The sequence below is a fragment of the Corylus avellana genome, chromosome 11 (genome assembly GCF_965113065.1).
Source record: "Corylus avellana chromosome 11, dhCorAvel1.hap1.2, whole genome shotgun sequence".
In the NCBI taxonomy this organism is placed as follows: domain Eukaryota; kingdom Viridiplantae; phylum Streptophyta; class Magnoliopsida; order Fagales; family Betulaceae; genus Corylus; species Corylus avellana.
This window is the reverse complement of record NC_142500.1, coordinates 359,911-378,081: the sequence shown is the minus strand read 5'-3', so window position 1 is coordinate 378,081 and position 18,171 is coordinate 359,911. Positions and strand designations below refer to the sequence as shown.

The following is an 18,171-nucleotide window of genomic DNA, read 5'->3' as shown; positions in this document are numbered from 1 at the left end:
TCATATGTTTGACACCATTTCCATTGTATATATACATAATTCTCAGATCCAACTTAGGTTTAACTGACGTTTTCTTACCACGTTTTCTTCAACTAAACCAAACATGAATTATGATTTATGGTCCTCAAAATAATTTGTCAAAATTGGAAGCGCCACCATTACAACATTCATATTTCCTCTTATGTTTGACACCATTTCCATTGGATATATACGGAATTCTCACATCCAACTTCAGTTTCATTGATGCGTCGTTTTCTTACCACATCTTTTTCAACTAAACCAAACATGAATTATGATTTATGGTCCTCAAAATAATGAGTCAAAATTGGAAGCGCTACCATTACAACATTCATATTTCCTCTTTAAACCTTATCTACTTTGCTTGTCTGTTCGTGTCAGTGAGACTTAACACGTTGAATATTTAATTAAATAAAAACAAATTATAGAATTAAATTGTGTTACATAAGTTGTAAAACTATATTTCACTTCAATAAAAATAATTAAATTGAAAACTGCATCTGATAAAAACTGTGATTAATCAAGTGGGTATGTAGATTGTACAAATTAACGTTCTGGGTGTGCCATTAAAAGTTAAAATTATTGGTATAATAATAATCATTCTGAATTTCTGATCCCACTGCCATTAAACTTTTTTTCCAATAAATTTCAAGAGAGAAAGTTAGGTGGGGGATCGCTTCACGCCCAATTTTAATCACAAAGGCTAGAGTACTTGGAATTGGAAGAAGAAAGGCTCAAGCAAGCATTCCTTAAATTCCAGTAATGTGGATGATGAAGGTCCATACACCCATCTGAATTGTCGGGAACATTTCATGTGAGTGCCAATAAATTAAATTGCACTAGCCTACCTACAAACATTCAACTCTAACCAACTAAAGCCTCTCCTTTTGACCACATTGAAAGAGCATTTTCAACTATACTCTAGTTATTTTAGTTATTTAAAATACATTTAAAAAATATATATAAATGTGTCTTTATTTTCAATACAAATTCCAACTGATTATCTATTATACTCTATATCTTTTTTAAATTATTTTTTCGACCCTAAATAAAATTCAAGGGATAGTAATCCAACCACAAGAATCCAACCAAATCAACCTTCACCAACCCCCAAACAACACAAAAAAATTGCCAAAAGCGTGATTGTTTGCCCTCTTCTGTGTAGTAACTTAACCAAATCAACCAACAAACAAGCTTTTGCCCTCCACGTTCACCAGCGATCTTCTTCCTCCGTTTCTGATGAAATCACCAAACTTTCCGCTCATTTAGATGTGGCTATTAACTATAACATAAATTTTACTTTGGTTATTTTACTAGAGGAGCAATATAATATAATTTACTTGGGCCATTTGTAAGAGATTTTTACTAAAAGTTGTAATAACCCAACATTTTCAAAGCGTGACTGAAAATTTTAAGGGTAACATACAATTGCATCCCTTATGATCTAATATAATTCTATGAACATATATGAGTTTCAAATTATTCTAATCATGCCTATATAGTATCTAGTTGTTGTAACCATATGATTAGAAACAAAAGCATTAGTCATATAATAAATTAGGATATCATAGACGGTTTGATTAAAATAAACAAAGAGTATGTGAGTTAACGAGATTAACCTTTATCTTTTTTCTTTTATATTCTTAATCCTGAAGGAGATTGACAGAAAGAGTTCATGGTACGCCAATGAGGGCGCCCACTCCCCAGCATTACCAAAGGCAAAAAAAAAATAAAAAAATCAGGGAGTGGTGGTGGGTGTGGTAATTTTCGACAAAAGGAAGGGTGTTTCGCAAGTGAGCACCAGAGTGATTCTTGTGAACACGAAGATCACGTGGTGGATATCAGATATCAGAGTCCTTTTAAATCACGTCAGTCATCACCCGTGACACCCCAAAGTCTCCGAATACCAATTCTTCAAAACACTCGCTCCACGTGTGGGACCAACTATTTTAGGGTAGAGAAGTGCCACATTTTCACGTGTCTATATATATTTTTTTAATGTGATGGTTGAAATTATTATTGAATTTAAAATTAATAAAGCAATTTTCGTAACTATTTATTATATATTATTAAAAAAAATATTAAGGTTTTTTTCTAGTATTTTATTTATTTATTTTATTCGTAGTATATTTTAAATTATTTTTTTATATTAACTACTTAAAGTAAACACGTCATTACGTCAATCATAGTTCTCCCAAAAAAAAAAAAAAAAAAAGTGAAATAAAACTAAAGCAGAGTCACGATCGCGAGGAAAATGTTCCTTCTTCACCGGCCAACCCGATCGTGCCACGTGCGGAATGCAAGTTGTGCGACGCATCGGTGGGCGCCCCCATCGACTTTTCTCTCTTTCTCTCTCCGCGTTTTCCACAGGGGGTTCTTTTGTTTTTGGCGTTAAGATTGGATATTCTTTTCGGGTATGAGCTGTACAAGTACAACGAAATGAAAGGCAATTATTTATTTATTTTTATTTTCTATTTCTTGAATAATTTATTCGTGATCACTGATCAGCATAAACGTTTTGCTAATATGTTTTTTTCTTCTAAACAATGGGAAATATCATCATCGTTTTGCAAGTGAGAGTTGACTCTCTACGCTTTTAAATAATTATTTTTTACTAATTAAAAAGTTTTAACACCCTCAAATCACATGCGAATACATCTTAACAAGTAGTGAAAAAATGGTAAATCCATCGTAGATCCAACATTTTTCAACATAAGATATTAAAGTAACACAATTTTTTAGAAACTTTTTGACATGTGTTAATATGTGATTGGGATCATGCTTGCCACTAAAAATAATAATACCTTATAATCACTTGTTATAAAATAGTTGTAGGTATAATATTTTCTAAGATATTAAAATCAAAATGCATGGCTGTGTTGTTTATAATTGATTAGCAAAGGAAATTCAACTTTCTTCAAAAAAAAAAAAAAAAAAGAAAGAAAGAGGAAATTCAACTTGACATGATTTTATATATATATATATATATATATATATATATATAGAGTAGTGATTTATATAACAGTGTCGTGCATGAACAGTGTACACGCCGATGTTATAATATTATAAAATATAATTAAAATAATATTTAAACAGTAAAAATAAATAAATAAATAAATATTATAACATTGGCATGTACGACATTCATGCACGCCAGTGTTATATAAATCACTACTCATATATATTGCATGTTTTTTTATATGGGCGAGACAAGATCAAATGAAAATGTGTTACTTATCCAAAAATATGGTAAATTGACCTTAAGGACTCAATTATAAAGAATTCACATCTTTCTATTTTCTTAGTGAACCAAGAAAAAAAAAAAAGAGTAAAATAAAAGATTAAAAAACCATTTAAGTAAAATAAGTGAAATGTTAAAAATATTATGATAAAGTTATGTTAAAAATATGATAATAAATTAATAATCCATCCCCACTTGCCTCTCGATGAGGTAATCCTTCTCCACGTGTCAGTGTGGCGTTGGTGGACGAAACGTGCACTTGCCGCTTCCTCTTTTTTTAATTTAATTCGGGCAAAAGAGAAGAAAAGCACGGGTGCGTGGCCCCCACTTTGGTCGTGTTGCTAACCTGCAGGACGGCACGTTGAAGAACCAGCACCGCGCCCCCAACCCCGTTATTTCTGACGCCGTCCGAATTAGTGGGGTGGGATTTACAAAAGCACCCACTTATCTTTGCTTCATCGTGAAACATGTGGGGTCTGTAAATTGTAACTTTTTGATGCACTTGATTTGATTTTTTGAACCCTCTGTATTCAGAGTATTAAAAACATTAATTTGTATAATAATAACTCAATTTAGAAAGAAAAAAAAAAAAAAAAAAAAAAACTTTTCTTCCCTGAATATAGAAAGAGAATCTAAAAATACTTCACCTTTCTATAATTAAAATAATTTTTTTTTTTTTTTCTGCTGAGATGCAGGTCTTGGATGAGTTAATATTGACATCATTACAAAATAATACACACAAAATCTCTCATACTGTCATTTATACTGCAGTGTAAAACAGCGACCGTATAAACTAGGGGCAACATAGTAAAAGAATAAGGAAGACGGTGGGAAGCGACAGAAAGGACAGCTTGCCGTCTTCTGATGCAAAGAACACGTGTTTGAAATAAGAAAAGAATAAAATAATAATGAGGACCACGGAAGCGAAGGTGCAAGGAACAAGCTAGAAAAGCACCATATATTCCTCGTGCCTTTTAAATCAGGCCCGAAATCAACAAACAGATAATCAACGAATAAATAAATAAATCAAATTAAAAAAAATAAATAATAATAAACAGATAAAAGGCTCACGGAGAAGCTGGGGAGCAGCAAACAGAAGAGAGTCTCTCTTTGATTTCGTTGCTTCTATATGAGAGCACAAGCACCGAGGCCTTAGGTTTCCATAGATTCGGATACACAGTTCTCTGAACCCTTATACTACTTTCGCATTCAATTGATGATGTCGAGCTCGCCGGAGTTTGCAGATTTGTCCGGGCAGAGGCAGGCGAAGGCGCCGGAGAAGCACAGCTTCTCGCAGAAGTGTAGCATGCTGAGTCAGTACCTGAAGGAGAAGGGGTCCTTTGGCGATCTCAGACTCGGGATGACATGCAACATCGAAGGAAACGGTACGTTTTGCATTTTTATTATTATTTTTAATTGGTTTTTCGCTGTTCGTTTTGGGTTTCGGTTAATATTCGATCTTAACTTACTTAGTGGTCGGAGTCAGACTGACCTGTCCGGAGGTTTCGAATTTTGTCGGGTCTACGGTCTAGGTGGTGGTTTTGATAGGCGCGTGGTTTAACTCTCTATCTAATTCCTCTTTTCGTTATGTGAATTTTCCAAGCAAACCTGGAACTTGGATCTGTGTGATTTTCCTTTCTTTTTGAATCATCGACTGCCTAATTCCAATCCCCCCCGAAAAACACTGAAAAATATCAATATTCCTGCTTAATAGTTCAAAACTCCGACAACATGTCCATGATTCTCTCCTCAAAACACTCAAATCCGAATTATCTTCTACTTTTAATTTAGTATTTTGTAAAATTTTCCTCACTTTTTTTTTTTTTTTTTGTCTGTTGAGATTATCTCTCGTCTTCTGTTAGTGAGACTTGGTCTTGGATCGAATTGGACAAATTATAAATAGCTTCTGCTCAATTGTCCTTCAAATTAGTGATTTGATTCTTTGTCACTCGCGTTTTCTATTTTTCTTTGTATATAATGAGGCAAGATTTAGAAACTGATCGATGGATAGAATTGTAACAGCTATACCTGAGATGTATCGTCAGACATCAACGATGAATTTGTTTCCGATCAATGAGAAACTGTGTGATGTTTCCGGCCGTACCGAGCCGGCCTGTCGGTACTTTAAACCCGCCGATTTGCTCCCTCAACCAGCTGGGTTTTCTACCTCGATTCCAAAAGAAGAGGCCCCAAAGATTGCTGCTGACTCTAGGTGAGCTCGGTTACTAGTCTCTTATGCCATTTTTTAACTAGTATTGCTAAATACCCAGATTCAATGTTAACACCCAAATTGTATTTGATAAATCCTAATATGGGGTGTCATGTATTTAATTGCTGGCAGCTCTATTGATTGAGCACACCATTAAATATTTGCTCATAATTATGTGACTGTAATATGTTCTTGATGCTGCAGAGTGAAGAGGTGTGCCACAGCAGAGCCTGAAAAAGCCCAGATGACAATATTTTATGGTGGGCAAGTAATCGTATTCAACGAATTTCCAGCTGACAAGGCAAAGGAAGTCATGATGTTAGCAAGCAAGGGAACCTCCCAGAGCCACACCAACAACCAGCATGCCTTTGCCAAGAACTCTGTTGATTCCACCAGTTCAGTCGCCACCGGCACTAGTGCTGTTCCTCCCAATCCTGGCAATAAAGCAATTCAAGAGAACGTTCAACCGCCCCCTCAGCCTCTTGCTGGTGGTAATTACCTATTGTTACTTAACTGGGAAATTTTAAAATTGGAAAGTTTATAGCCATGATGTTCAATATGTTTCTGACTCAAGTCTCTTTCCCTTTGTTTCCCCGCAGAGTTGCCAATTGCAAGGAGAGCTTCACTCCACCGGTTCTTGGAGAAGAGAAAAGATAGGTAGGCATTTGGAATATAGGAAAACAGATCTTTAGAAAAATTGCTTGGCCCATATGTTTCTGTATGTGTCAAACACATTGTTTCAGTGATTGGAGGGATTTATCATTTTTTCAACAAAAAAAATTCAGCGGTGGTATTGAGGCATTCTTGATATCCACCGCCACCGGCAAGTTTTGCTCAATTAATACGTGGTTGGGTGTGGGATTTGCCGAGTCTTCCATGTAAAGATTGGTGTATTCAGTCATATTGTATTAATGACCAAACAACTGGGAGAGAAATTGCAATCAAAATAATTTTTTCTTAAATTAGAGTGAGATTATGTTGTGGTTCAATAATTGATCTTTGTTATCTTCTTATGGCATCTTTTACAGGGTCACTGCAAAGGCACCATACCAAACAGGCAACCCAGGACTAGGAGCAGCCCCGACAAAGCCAGCTGAAAGCAAGGCATGGCTCGGCCTGGCTGCCCAGTCACCAAATTAGTTAATCATATTCATTTTTAGGCAATTACAATTCAAGCCTGCTGTCCTTTTTTTCTAGTGGGTTTTATGCCTGCTAATGTTGTTTACTTATTTAGCTTCCGTCCTTCTGTTATGTTTCCCTCTTAACTTCGGCTCTAGTCAGCCAGCCTGCCTTAGATCTAACTATTGATGATGAATCTCAGTTGTTGTAATTAAATTTGATGTGATCATCTCGATAACCGATATATTTTTCAATGAATGGAGTAATTTATTAGAACCGGTTCTTTCTCAGTGGATATGTGCTTGTGATGATTTTAAACCGTAGCTTCATTCGAACGCCAGAATGTATATGCTTTCCAAACTCCCTTCAAAAGTTGGTTTGATAAACAGTTGATTTGATATAAATGTAGAAACTGTTTTTGCATTTTTAGTAATATTTTGTATTTTGAGTTGTTTTTTTGACGACAGAAAATATAAGACAACAAATTAAAATCAAAAACACAAAGCTGATTGTCAAACGATGATGCTTTTTATTCTTTACACTTGGATGGAATCAAATTAAATCTAAGCCGTTAAAAAAACTACAATATAAATTTTTTGAACTTTTCTATGGCACGTTAGTCAAATCCTTTTATTATAATAAGAGGACCAAGAAACATTTGCATAACGAAGTGGGGGCAACGATCAAATCAATCATCTCAACCAATCAAGCAAGAAAAAACCACTCATGAGAAAAATGGAAAACACTCACAACATTCTATTGATTAAGGATTGAATGTGTAACCTACTTCGTATTCACAATTCAGATTTAGAACCGCTGTTGAATAGTCAACCCAAAACACGGATAGTGATGCATAATAAACACACCGTATGCGACCCCTTCTTCGGCATAAAAATATCTCCCACTTGCACCAAACAGCACGCGGATTTGAAACTTTTATTTATTGTTTTTAATCTTTTTTCTTTCTGGTCACGCGGATTTGAAACTTTTATTTATTATTTTTAATCTTTTTCTTTCTGAGCACGCGGATTTGAAGCTTGAACGTAGGAAATGGTTTCTTTTAAGACGGCTACAGATCGGAAAGGCCAGGACAGGTCCACATGCCGACAATTGAATAAGTTGGAGAACATTAGGTGGTTGCGTCTACACCATAAAATAATACAAAAATAAATAAATAAAAAATAGCCCTCTTTACTTTTTTATTTTTTTTATTTTTTTTATGTATAATATTCTCATTGTCACATTGTTCACGTCTACGAGTATTATTATAATATCTTAACAAGAAAAGGACACGTCCATTAGTGGAACATGTTTATTAGGGCATCACATGATGTTTTTAAGGTGGTGGGGTCGGTCTCCTTTTGACCACTTCTTCCTTTCTCCTTTTTTTTTTTTTTTTTGGGGGTTGTGAAATGTGTGGGTTTGATTGTCCACTTCACAATTACAAGATTCAATGCCATTTGTCGACCGGTTGAAATCACGTTTAATGAAGCGGAGGTTACTAATTTGAATTTCTCTTATCCCTTTTGTGTGGATATTCCAAAAAAAAAAAAACAAAAAAATCAATGTCTTTTGTTTGTCTATCAACACAAGCAAGCCGCCTGCTCAATTTCAGTCCATATCTTTATATACTGTATTTTTATTTTATAATATGAAACGGGTTTGTGTTAGGTTTGAAATAGACAAAATTCTGGTGAATTTTCTTTGCTTCTCTTCTCTTGGTGGGGTATGGCAGAAAAATGAAGATAAAAATGGCCTAGAAAGGTTTCAAAATTAATTTCTGCATTCAACAATTGAATTCTCTATTTATGGTCCCGGGGAGGGGGCTAAAACTAGAAGAATAAAATAAATTGGGTGGTAAAGATTAAAAAAAAAAATTGAGAAAGACATGAAGGCTTAGGGTAGAGGGGGCTGTCCCATATGGTTATGCACCCTGAGCTTAGACATTTTAGGACCATGGGTGATTTAACAGCTGACCTTTCTAATGCCATGATGGTCCCTCCCTGCCCATACCTGAAAGGTGCGACCAATTCTCACTTTTATTTTCTTCTCTTTGGGAAGCGCATGTGTGGGTGCATTCCTGTCTCTTAATTGCACCTAGACCATAATTTAAATCTGGGCCTCATTCCCTCCCCCTGCTTGGACATGCATCTACCACTACACAATAATGATTTGGTGGAAATACAGATTTTTGGAAGGTCAAGTTGGGATGACGGGTCATCTACAAGACACGAAGAAAATTATTAGAGTAGCGCCGGTCGGCAAACGGCATAAAAATTTCGATGCTTAAGTCAGTATATTTGTTGAGAAAACATAATAGACAAAGATTTGGAGTATAAAAAGCTCTTATCTTATTTGAAAATGGTCAACATTGTGGATTTGTAGACTCGTAGTTATACAATAGTGATATATAAGCAAGAAGCTTCTAGCCTTTTTACTCTTTTTTTTTTTTTTTTACATGTCTGCACAAGGGGAGAGGGAGGTTAATTCGAACTATGACATCCGTTTCATGGAGTGTGGTTGAGCTATCCCTTACGAACTTTTACCCTTTCTAATTGGGCCAAGAGCTTTGAGCCCTAAACTTGTTTAGGTATCATCCATTTGCATTAGTTATAGATAATGGGTTGAGTCCAAGGCTTTCTCCCATTTGAAAGCCAAGGAAATATTACCGCGTACAAAGATAATAATCAGCCATATACATAATACATATGTAAAAACCAATGCAGCTCATATCCTTGGAGGTCTTGTCTCGTTTTATATCTATTAAACAGGCCTTCTATTGGTTGCCCAACGTAGCAAGCACTTGGGCTTCCAATGAATATCCCAATTAGGGCCTGTATACTGTATGCAAGTTGATCCCTCTTGCAACAAAACCGAGCAAATTTATGTTAAGATAATTTTTTTTTTTTTTACAAGAGTAATGTTCACATTTATTTTATATTATTTAATGTAACGTATTTTAAATAATTTCTCATGTTAATTATTTAAAAAAACAAATTAAAAAACACATGTTTCGTTAATCTTTTCTTATTATTATTTTTTGGGTAACAAAGGGGATCTTGCATGTAGACCTGACCAATTAGATGTGATGTCGTGACAAGGCATAAGAAAATTCTAGATAATAATTAGAGCAACCTCTCATCATTAAGCATTAGATAAATTAGGCTTAGAATAGTTGTAATATTTGTGTGGGTCTATTTATAGGATTTTTGTTAGAAATCATAAACTTATTATTATATATAAGTATACTAATTAAAGAGTCTAAAAAAAAAATTAAGAATACTAATTAAAGAATTAAACTTGATTTGGTTTTGTTTAGCAGTTTTAGTATAGAGGCCTAAAAGAACCAATTTGCCCATTTGCCAAAAATACATGCAGGCCCATCCAATTTTATTTTGTTTTTTTTTTTAATGTCGTTTTTGTCCCCTATTAAAAAATCAGCGTATAGACAAAAAAAATCTCTGCGTCCCCTTTCACTCACTCCACTGTCTCTAGTATCTTCCCCTCATCCTTCGTCGTCGTTTCACTCTCGCCCTCCCTCCCTCCCGCCCGAGGGTTTTCTTTTTTCTTTCTTTTTTTTTTTTCTTTTTTTTTTTCCTTTTCCATTTCCTTTTTCTTCTCCTCCTTTCTTGATTTTCAATTCCTTTTTATTTATTTTTTTTTATCCCTGTTCCTGTTTCTGTTTCCTTTCCCCGAAACCCTAGAGAAATTTCCGTTCGTGTGAAGGATGCAACAGCAGAGGCTCAAACAGCAGGCGATGATGCAGCAGTCACTGTACCACCACCCTGCTCTCTTGGCCGCCACCGCTCCTCAGGTTCCCTTTCTTTCTTTTGCTTCCAATTAAGTTTTTTTTTAATTAAAATTTTAGCACATGGGGATTATTATATTCGACAATTGGTTTCTTACATGGATATTATATATGTTTATATAGAAGTTATTGTTTTCGGATTTCTTTCTCTGAAGGCAGTGTAAGATTTTTGTGTATTTAACCGCAGTTGAATAAAATGGAATTAAGTTTAATAATGTATCGATTTTTTATTTTTTCGCGGTACGTTGATTGGAATTTCATTTGAGTTTCTTGTTTTTTTGGTTATTTTGCAATCCATAAAGCGAAATTTATATTGTGGGGATTTTTTTTCTTCATTATTATAGATAGGGATTTTGGATTGGAGGTGAAGGTACCTTATTTTTGCGAGTATAGTTATTTGTGGCCGTTTGGCTGTATGAAGCTTATATGACGAGGTTTGCTATTGGACGGGCTGATATGGCATGCTCTCAAGACTTATATTATTCTTCTATCTTCCTGTTTATTGTTATATATTTATTGGTGTATGTAGTTCTATGCGGGTGCATAACATGTAAGGGGGAGGGAGGGAGAGAGGGCGGGGCGCGGGAGGGGGGGGGGGGGCATGTACACTCAACAAGCATTTCTTCGTTTAGTGCAAAGCCGTTTTCTTTCTGTAGTGATTCTATATGTTCACTTAAGCAAGTGGGATCGATGCATGACCGGTGTTTACTATCAGGAAAAAGAAAATGAAAAAAGTTGTAGTGGTGCTGGTAAGAATCAAGATGACCAACCCAGCTAAAAATGTTGCATTGGTATATGTTGAAACTCCTGTTGAGCTTGTAGAAATTTTTTGCCTGAAGAATGATGGGACTTTTTTTAGTTGGTGGTTAATGCGAGTTTGAGTGTCTCATGACTTTATTTCTTAACATTTCTTTTGTGCATCCCTGGAAATTCTTGTGAGGAGTGTAGATATTTTTGTGTAGGTTTTCTTTTCCTTCCATTTTTTTTTTTGGCTTCTTGTTTTTTACATTTTTATTTTGCAGATAGAGCCTATCTTGAGTGGAAATCTGCCTCCTGGGTTTGATTCAAGTACATGCCGCAGTGTGTGAGTGTTGTATAGACATTTTCTTTTATTTTATTTTTTTCTTTCCTTTTTTGTCTTTTTTACTTTCAATAGGATGCTTTTGAATTGGGTGTGGCTTTCTTGCCTATTTAGTCTCTCAAGGTCTCTTAAATGATTTTTTATTAATTTGAGTGCCGGTTATACTCTGGACAGACACTTAAATCACTTTATCCTATTTGATAGTTCTTTCTCTTTAATTTTATTACATTACATATGCAATACATTTCCCAAGTAGGTAGACTGCTTTTTTCAGCACTTTCATTGTTATGTGTATTTAATAAGCTTGTGTTTTTGTTTATGAGCAAATGCAGGTATGTAGGAAACATTCATCCACAGGTTACCGAACCCCTCCTCCAAGAAGTTTTCGCAACTGCTGGTCCTCTTGAAGGATGCAAGCTCATCAGGAAGGAGAAAGTGAGATATTATTGTACCTATTTTCAGTATTTTTTTTTTTAATTTTTTTATTACAATCTTCTTAACATGAAAATTTCTGGTAGATTATTTACTTTCTGGAAACAATTCGGCTGCTCAAGTTGGGAACTGTTGTTTTACCGAACTTTTTATCAATTTTCATCTTATAGGTTTCCTTTTCTTCTTATGCAGTCATCCTATGGTTTTGTGGACTACTTTGATCGTAGGTCCGCTGCAATTTCTATTGTGACTCTTAATGGGAGGCATCTGTAAGTATTAACCTTAAATGAAATTGGTTGCCTCCTTCCCGTTCTCTATCTCAATAAGATGTTTGTACAGGTTAGGGCAGCCTATTAAAGTTAACTGGGCATATGCAAGTAGTCAGAGGGAGGATACATCAGGTTTATATAAATATTAGACATTTTTTCCCTATATTTTGCGTGGTGATTTTGTGTATATTAATTTTTGACCGCTCATGATATTGCATGTTTGTCATTTAGGTCATTTTAATATTTTTGTTGGTGATCTTAGCCCTGAAGTTACTGATGCTACATTATATGCGTGCTTTTCCGTCTATCCTAGTTGTTCGTAAGTTCCGTGTTCCGGGTCCTTTAAGTACTTTATGATGTTCTTCTTTGATTATATTCAGTTATTGTCAGTGGATTCGGTATTTCAATATGTGCTTGATAGTTAGACAAGACATCATATATCTTGAGACTGATTTGACCTGTATGCTGGTGACAGAGATGCAAGGGTTATGTGGGATCAGAAAACTGGGCGTTCAAGGGGCTTTGGATTTGTTTCTTTTAGGAATCAGCAGGTACTGAAATTGTTTTATTGGAAATTTTCTTTTTCTTTTTAATGTGTATGGAATGGTTATTTTCTGTTTATTTTTCATATTCATGTCATGATCTTATTTTGTTCAGGAAGCCCAGGGTGCAATAAATGACTTAAACGGTATGTGTATTTCCAATGCTTTAATTTGGTTTTTATTTCTTCTTATTTTTCCTTTAAAATTTAAGCCTTGTTTCTTTCAGATTTGTATTCTTTTTTTGACATATCAGCATATGAAGTAATACAACATTGAAATTTAAAACAAGTGTAATTGCATCTTTTCTGAAGAAGTCATTATTGGGGAATATGTCTTTATTGGGAATATTTGTTCTTAGAACATTAATTCCCAAATTTCATTATTATTGTTCATTATATCCTCTATGGCATGAACTATAGAAGCAGAGAAGAAACTGAAGTAATGACTTGGGAAGGAAATGGGAAATACGAACAACTAACTTTTCAAGAATGTAACGTGTAAGTTTAAATTATGTGAATCAATAGGATATACTTGCGAAAATCTTACGAGAAATGTTTATGAAACATTTCCTAGAAAACCTTGACTTATTACCTGAATGCTTATGAAACCAGAGAAAAGTATGGGGAGGGAGGGAAATAATTGGCTAGGCATTTCTGAGAAACATTTCTGGTGTGCTTTCTGGACAATGATTAAAAAGTTTCCTATGAAAATGAGAAGTTTAATCCTTCATTTGTGATGTTGTACATGTGGAAATACTTGGTTTCTCTTGAAGTTGCACTTGTCTTTTCACATATAAATTGGTGGCCTTGCTTATCAAAAAAAAAACATATAAATTGGTGGCCTTGTTTCAATATTTCAGGAAAGTGGCTTGGAAGTAGACAAATTCGATGTAACTGGGCTGCAAAAGGTGCTAGTGCTAATGATGACAAGCAGAGTTTGGACTCAAAAAGTGTTGTTGAGCTAACAAATGGAACATCAGGTGCACTAATTTTGAAAATGGAACTGTATAAGTTTTTTTTTTCATGGCTGAAATTTAGTTGCGAAAGTAAAGCTATGCCATCTTGCACAGGGGTGTGTGTGTGTGTGTTGGGACCAGTGTCTTGTACAGATGCTTGATATTTGCTCTTTGCATGTATTTTAGAGCTGACAGCCGTAACTTTTTTCCTTTTGTAGATGATGGTCAGGAGAAGACTAATGATGATGCACCTGAGAGCAATCCTCAGTATACCACTGTATATGTGGGCAATCTTGCTCCTGAGGCAAGGATTTGTTTCTTTGACTCATGATCACATTCAATTCTTTCCTCAATCTATATGTTTTAGATGGTAATATATGTTATCTGTTTGTGGACTATCCTAGCCTTGTCCTGGATCATTCCCTTGACCATGTGATGCCCAGATAGTATCATACCTTTTTGATAGAGTTACCGTTTGATTATTGCTCAGAATGAGTGATATCCCCACCTTTTTAAATGACTACATCAAGAAATCTTCAAATGTACTTATCTTTCTTCATGAAACACTAATGATATAGTAAAGTACTACAACTCTTGATGACGTATGACTCATCTATGGTTAAAAAGCCACTCAAAGTTTTTAAAATTTCTTAGTTGACGTTTTTAATTTATTTACAGGTTACTTCAGTTGATCTCCATCGTCATTTCCATGTCCTTGGTGCTGGAATTATTGAAGATGTTCGTGTGCAAAGAGATAAAGGTTTTGGTTTTGTGAGATATAGTACACATGCTGAAGCAGCTCTGGCTATTCAGATGGGGAATGCTCGGATCCTCTATGGCAAGCCATTAAAGGTACATTCTTTGTTAGACTACTATATTTTTGGGTATAAAACTGGCATACTCTATATTGTAGATTTTGGTTATGGGTTGGGTGGGGTTCTAATAGAAGTAACAATCAAGTATTGTTGGTCTTAAATATTTTTCTGATATTGACTTGTGAATAACATATATCATATGATTGAGGGATGTCATTTTGGAACCAACATCTATTTTCAATGTATAGGTTCTAAAGAAATAAATATCTCATCTCCAAGTTCTTACAGAACTCGTGTTATTGGCTTACGATATATGCTTATCACCCGGGTTCTGTTAATGGAATTGGAAAACCAATTAGTTAACTGCTTGTACAAAATGAATAGTTTATCGATGTCTGCATTTGGCCTGCATGCTTTTGTTGTATGCTCGAAATTGTTTTCTTCCTCTTCATGTATGATTTTTTTTTTCAAAGAAAATATTGTCTTCTTCTTGAGTACTCTTTCCTCTCAACAAAGTTATGATTGTAGCTAATGAACAACTGATTCTGCTTCTAAGGAGCAAACACGTTTGTTGGGAAGATGTCCTGATGTGATCATTGGCTTGTGTATATATATATATATTGGCAATAGTTTGCTTGATTGTTTGCGTATGTTGATGTTGCAGTGCTCATGGGGAAGCAAGCCTACTCCACCGGGGACAGCTTCTACGCCACTTCCCCCTCCGACTGCTGTACATATGCCAGGTCTTTCAGCTACTGACCTTGCAGCCTATGAACGACAAATTGCATTAAGTAAAATTGGGGGTGCACAAGCCCTTATGCATCCACAGGGCCAATATGCCCTTAAGCAGGCAGCCATGGGAATGGGTTCTGCTGGAGCTGGTCAGCCTATCTACGATGGTAGTTTCCAAGGTGTTGCAACTACCCAGCAGCTCATGTACTACCAGTAATTATAAGTTGAAAACTCCCATTATACCTTTTCAGGGAGGAACAACTTCCTTGTAGCCTTTAGGATGTCGTGCTTTTTCGGTTTCTTCTTCTTCCTCTTCCTCCTCCTCCTCCTCTTCTTCTTCTTTTCCTCCTCTCTCTCTCTCTCTCTCTCTCTACTGGTTAGATTGCTGTATTTCTGTTACATACCTGCTTTGTGTGCGATAGAATTTTTCATTTTCTGTGAGGGTATGATGACCCAACTCAGCTTAAGCATTATCACATTACAGCTTTTCTTTGATTATGAGGGAACAATTTTACCGTTAGATTATATTTCAATATTCTGTGGACAAAGATGAAGATGGACCCAGCTTGATGTCTTTTTCTTTCCCGTTTGCTTTGTTTTCCCTTTTGGTTGTAATTCCCGGTAAAGCAAAAGCTTGAAAAGTATACGTTGTGTCTAAATGAATGTGGACATTAATGTCTAAAGTTTTGATCCATGGTCTGTGGTATGGTGTGGTGCAGTGTCAAATAAAACCAAAAAAAAATATATTGAAAATGGGATAAATAAATGATTTGGTCTAATAACTTCGAAACCCGAAGGAAAAGGGCTACCAAAAAAGGTGGTTTCGGGGTTAGACCAAAGGATTGGCTGTGGGTAGGCACACCTGTGGTGATAACGTTTCTTTGTTGCAAATGAGTAATGCTAGGAGACTTCTTTTTTTTTTAAATCACAAATATATTAAAATTTAATAATAATTATTTCAAATTCAATAACGATTTTAAAAGTAAAGTCACGTTTGAGAGAACAAGAAAGACTTTAATTCTCCTTTTAACATTACTAGTTGCAAAATAGCTCTACTTTGATTTTAAGTAAAAAACAGAGCCCAGCGGTTGGCCAACAGGCCAACAGGAGATACCTATGGTCCTATCCATATTTTAAACACTTCATGTTTTAGTGGATCAATGGTACTATCAACTAAGCATGATTAAGTCTACTTAAACAATGCCTGAGATTGGGTTAAAGTTAAACGATGCTTGAAATTTGGTTCAAAACTAAGCCGTCCATATTCCATTTCTTACAAAATCATGATGATCATCTTGATATGATGATTTGTGTCGACCATTCCTTGTATCAAGCATGACCTTTTTCAATTCATGTCTGCCATATCATCTAATAACTCCTCTCTTTTTTTCAATCAAATTCCATACCTATAATGAAATCGAACATGAAAATTATAGTTAAAAATAAAAAAAAAATAAAAAAAAAAAAGAGAAGGAACTTTTTTTCTTTTATGAAACTACGTAAAAGACAATGCTTTTATAGAAATCACTTAATTGATAGTAATCTCTTTCTAGCATGGTGGGACTCAACCCAAACTTCTGATTTCAATTCGACTAGCATAAACTCTTGGAATTTGTTTATGTTGCAAGCAACAGAACTTGAAGTCCTACACGCATTGAAGCTGGTACTTCTCTTTCATTCGCAGTTCATAATCCCTCCATCGAAACATATTTTTCTCCTCTAAGATTCAATACAAAATTTCTATTCTATATATATATATAATATATATATATTTTTCCCAGTTTTCTTCTTTTATTGATTAACAAAAAGCTGACTACTTCTCGTATATATGTATAGAATAGCCGTGTATGTACTCAGGGAGCATCACCACCATTGCAGGCAGCGGTCATCTTTTCATTGTCTAAATTGCAAGAATTCCCGGGGAAAAGATCTGCCCTCTTGTGTATGGGGAGCTTGAAACATCCGCAGATCTTGGTGCCTCGGATCTGCACTGTTCTTTGCGCTCATCCATCATTATTTGCCTTGACCTACACTCCGTGCTACAGAATGCTTTCTCTCCTCTGCAAAATCAAATAAACATTGATTATTACTCTCGTAATCGATTCCCTTTTCAAATCCAAGCACAAACTTCCATTTAAGATTAAAAAAAAAACAAAAAAAGTATTGGGAGAGAGACAGAGAACGAGAAGCAATTGTACCTGTACATGTATATGTCTTTTCCCTGAAGTTTTTTCCTGCACAAGTTACATGAACTGAGAAAATCTGAAGTTGGGTACGCTGAAAAACTGTCCTCGTATCTTGGCCGCGAGTCCTGAAGAACACCCATGTTGTTACATCTATCAACGCCATGTCTTTCATGCCCAGTTCTCCCATTTTCACCTTCATCGTAGTACACCCTGGTGAAGGATTTGCTGGGTCCCCGACAAGTCACATATGTATAATTCTCCGAATTCTCTCCTTCTTCCAAGTCCTCAAGGAATCCATTTAGTCTGCCGCAATTCTTGCCGGAGTTAACCGGAACAGGATTGGATCGATTGATCAAATTGCAACTACAAACAGCATATTTGGCCAAAACTTCGCGTCCGCCATCGCTGGACTTCTCAAGAGCAGCCACAATACCCAATCCAACCCCACCAAGATCATACTTCTTTAAGCCTCTAGGCGATTGCATCTTGAGGTCTAACGGACTCCTTGGACTCATCGTGGCAACGTCTAAAACTCCGGTACGATTGCCGGAAACCAATAATTCGGAGAGCTTTCCGATCATTTGCAGAAATATTATGAAGAAATGGAGATATGGATGGCTTTATAAAATGGCCAGAAAGCAATCCTATGATGGGGTGGTTGGACTAAGCCCATGGGTTTGGCTTGGAATTATGTGGGTGATAATTGCTTTAGAAAAAGCCAACATATCTCTTCATTATTTTAGTGACATTATTAAAATGGGATT

The 18,171-nt window shown here is 35.5% G+C and overlaps 3 protein-coding genes across 3 annotated transcripts; 2 read left to right on the top strand and 1 right to left on the bottom strand.

Annotated features, from left to right (window-relative positions):
- Positions 1-4,276: 4,276 nt before the first annotated feature.
- JAZ1 (jasmonate-zim-domain protein 1) lies at positions 4,277-6,865 on the top strand. The gene is made up of 5 exons (XM_059576599.2): positions 4,277-4,644; positions 5,282-5,471; positions 5,673-5,959; positions 6,068-6,125; positions 6,497-6,865. The coding sequence occupies exons 1-5, from the start codon at positions 4,476-4,478 to the stop codon at positions 6,606-6,608; spliced, it is 816 nt and encodes a 271-aa protein (XP_059432582.2). The 5' UTR covers positions 4,277-4,475; the 3' UTR covers positions 6,609-6,865.
- A 3,315-nt stretch (positions 6,866-10,180) lies between these two features.
- On the top strand, positions 10,181-15,741 carry LOC132165902 (oligouridylate-binding protein 1). The gene is made up of 12 exons (XM_059576601.2): positions 10,181-10,401; positions 11,418-11,479; positions 11,809-11,911; positions 12,101-12,177; positions 12,248-12,309; positions 12,409-12,496; positions 12,653-12,728; positions 12,835-12,865; positions 13,579-13,698; positions 13,893-13,978; positions 14,353-14,526; positions 15,154-15,741. Exons 1-12 carry the CDS (start codon positions 10,315-10,317, stop codon positions 15,436-15,438), a joined length of 1,251 nt encoding a protein of 416 aa, XP_059432584.2. The 5' UTR covers positions 10,181-10,314; the 3' UTR covers positions 15,439-15,741.
- A 938-nt stretch (positions 15,742-16,679) lies between these two features.
- Positions 16,680-18,072, bottom strand: LOC132166038 (FCS-Like Zinc finger 13). Its single transcript, XM_059576779.2, has 2 exons — positions 17,420-18,072; positions 16,680-17,281 (listed from the first exon to the last, which is right to left on the bottom strand). The coding sequence occupies exons 1-2, from the start codon at positions 17,986-17,988 to the stop codon at positions 17,122-17,124; spliced, it is 729 nt and encodes a 242-aa protein (XP_059432762.2). The 5' UTR covers positions 17,989-18,072; the 3' UTR covers positions 16,680-17,121.
- Positions 18,073-18,171: the final 99 nt, after the last annotated feature.

What these genes read in the sequence shown, in the direction of transcription:
- JAZ1 (XM_059576599.2), top strand. Translation starts at nt 4,476, where the DNA reads ATGATGTCGAGCTCGCCGGAGTTTGCAGATTTGTCCGGGCAGAGGCAG. An exon ending in ATGCAACATCGAAGGAAACG is followed by an intron (nt 4,645 to 5,281) that starts GTACGTTTTGCA and finishes GAATTGTAACAG; the next exon opens with CTATACCTGAGATGTATCGT. An exon ending in CCCTCAGCCTCTTGCTGGTG is followed by an intron (nt 5,960 to 6,067) that starts GTAATTACCTAT and finishes GTTTCCCCGCAG; the next exon opens with AGTTGCCAATTGCAAGGAGA.
- LOC132166038 (XM_059576779.2), bottom strand. Translation starts at nt 17,988, where the DNA reads ATGATCGGAAAGCTCTCCGAATTATTGGTTTCCGGCAATCGTACCGGA. An exon ending in AAAGACATATACATGTACAG is followed by an intron (nt 17,282 to 17,419) that starts GTACAATTGCTT and finishes TTGATTTTGCAG; the next exon opens with AGGAGAGAAAGCATTCTGTA.
- LOC132165902 (XM_059576601.2), top strand. Translation starts at nt 10,315, where the DNA reads ATGCAACAGCAGAGGCTCAAACAGCAGGCGATGATGCAGCAGTCACTG. An exon ending in TCAAGTACATGCCGCAGTGT is followed by an intron (nt 11,480 to 11,808) that starts GTGAGTGTTGTA and finishes GAGCAAATGCAG; the next exon opens with GTATGTAGGAAACATTCATC. An exon ending in AGCTCATCAGGAAGGAGAAA is followed by an intron (nt 11,912 to 12,100) that starts GTGAGATATTAT and finishes CTTCTTATGCAG; the next exon opens with TCATCCTATGGTTTTGTGGA.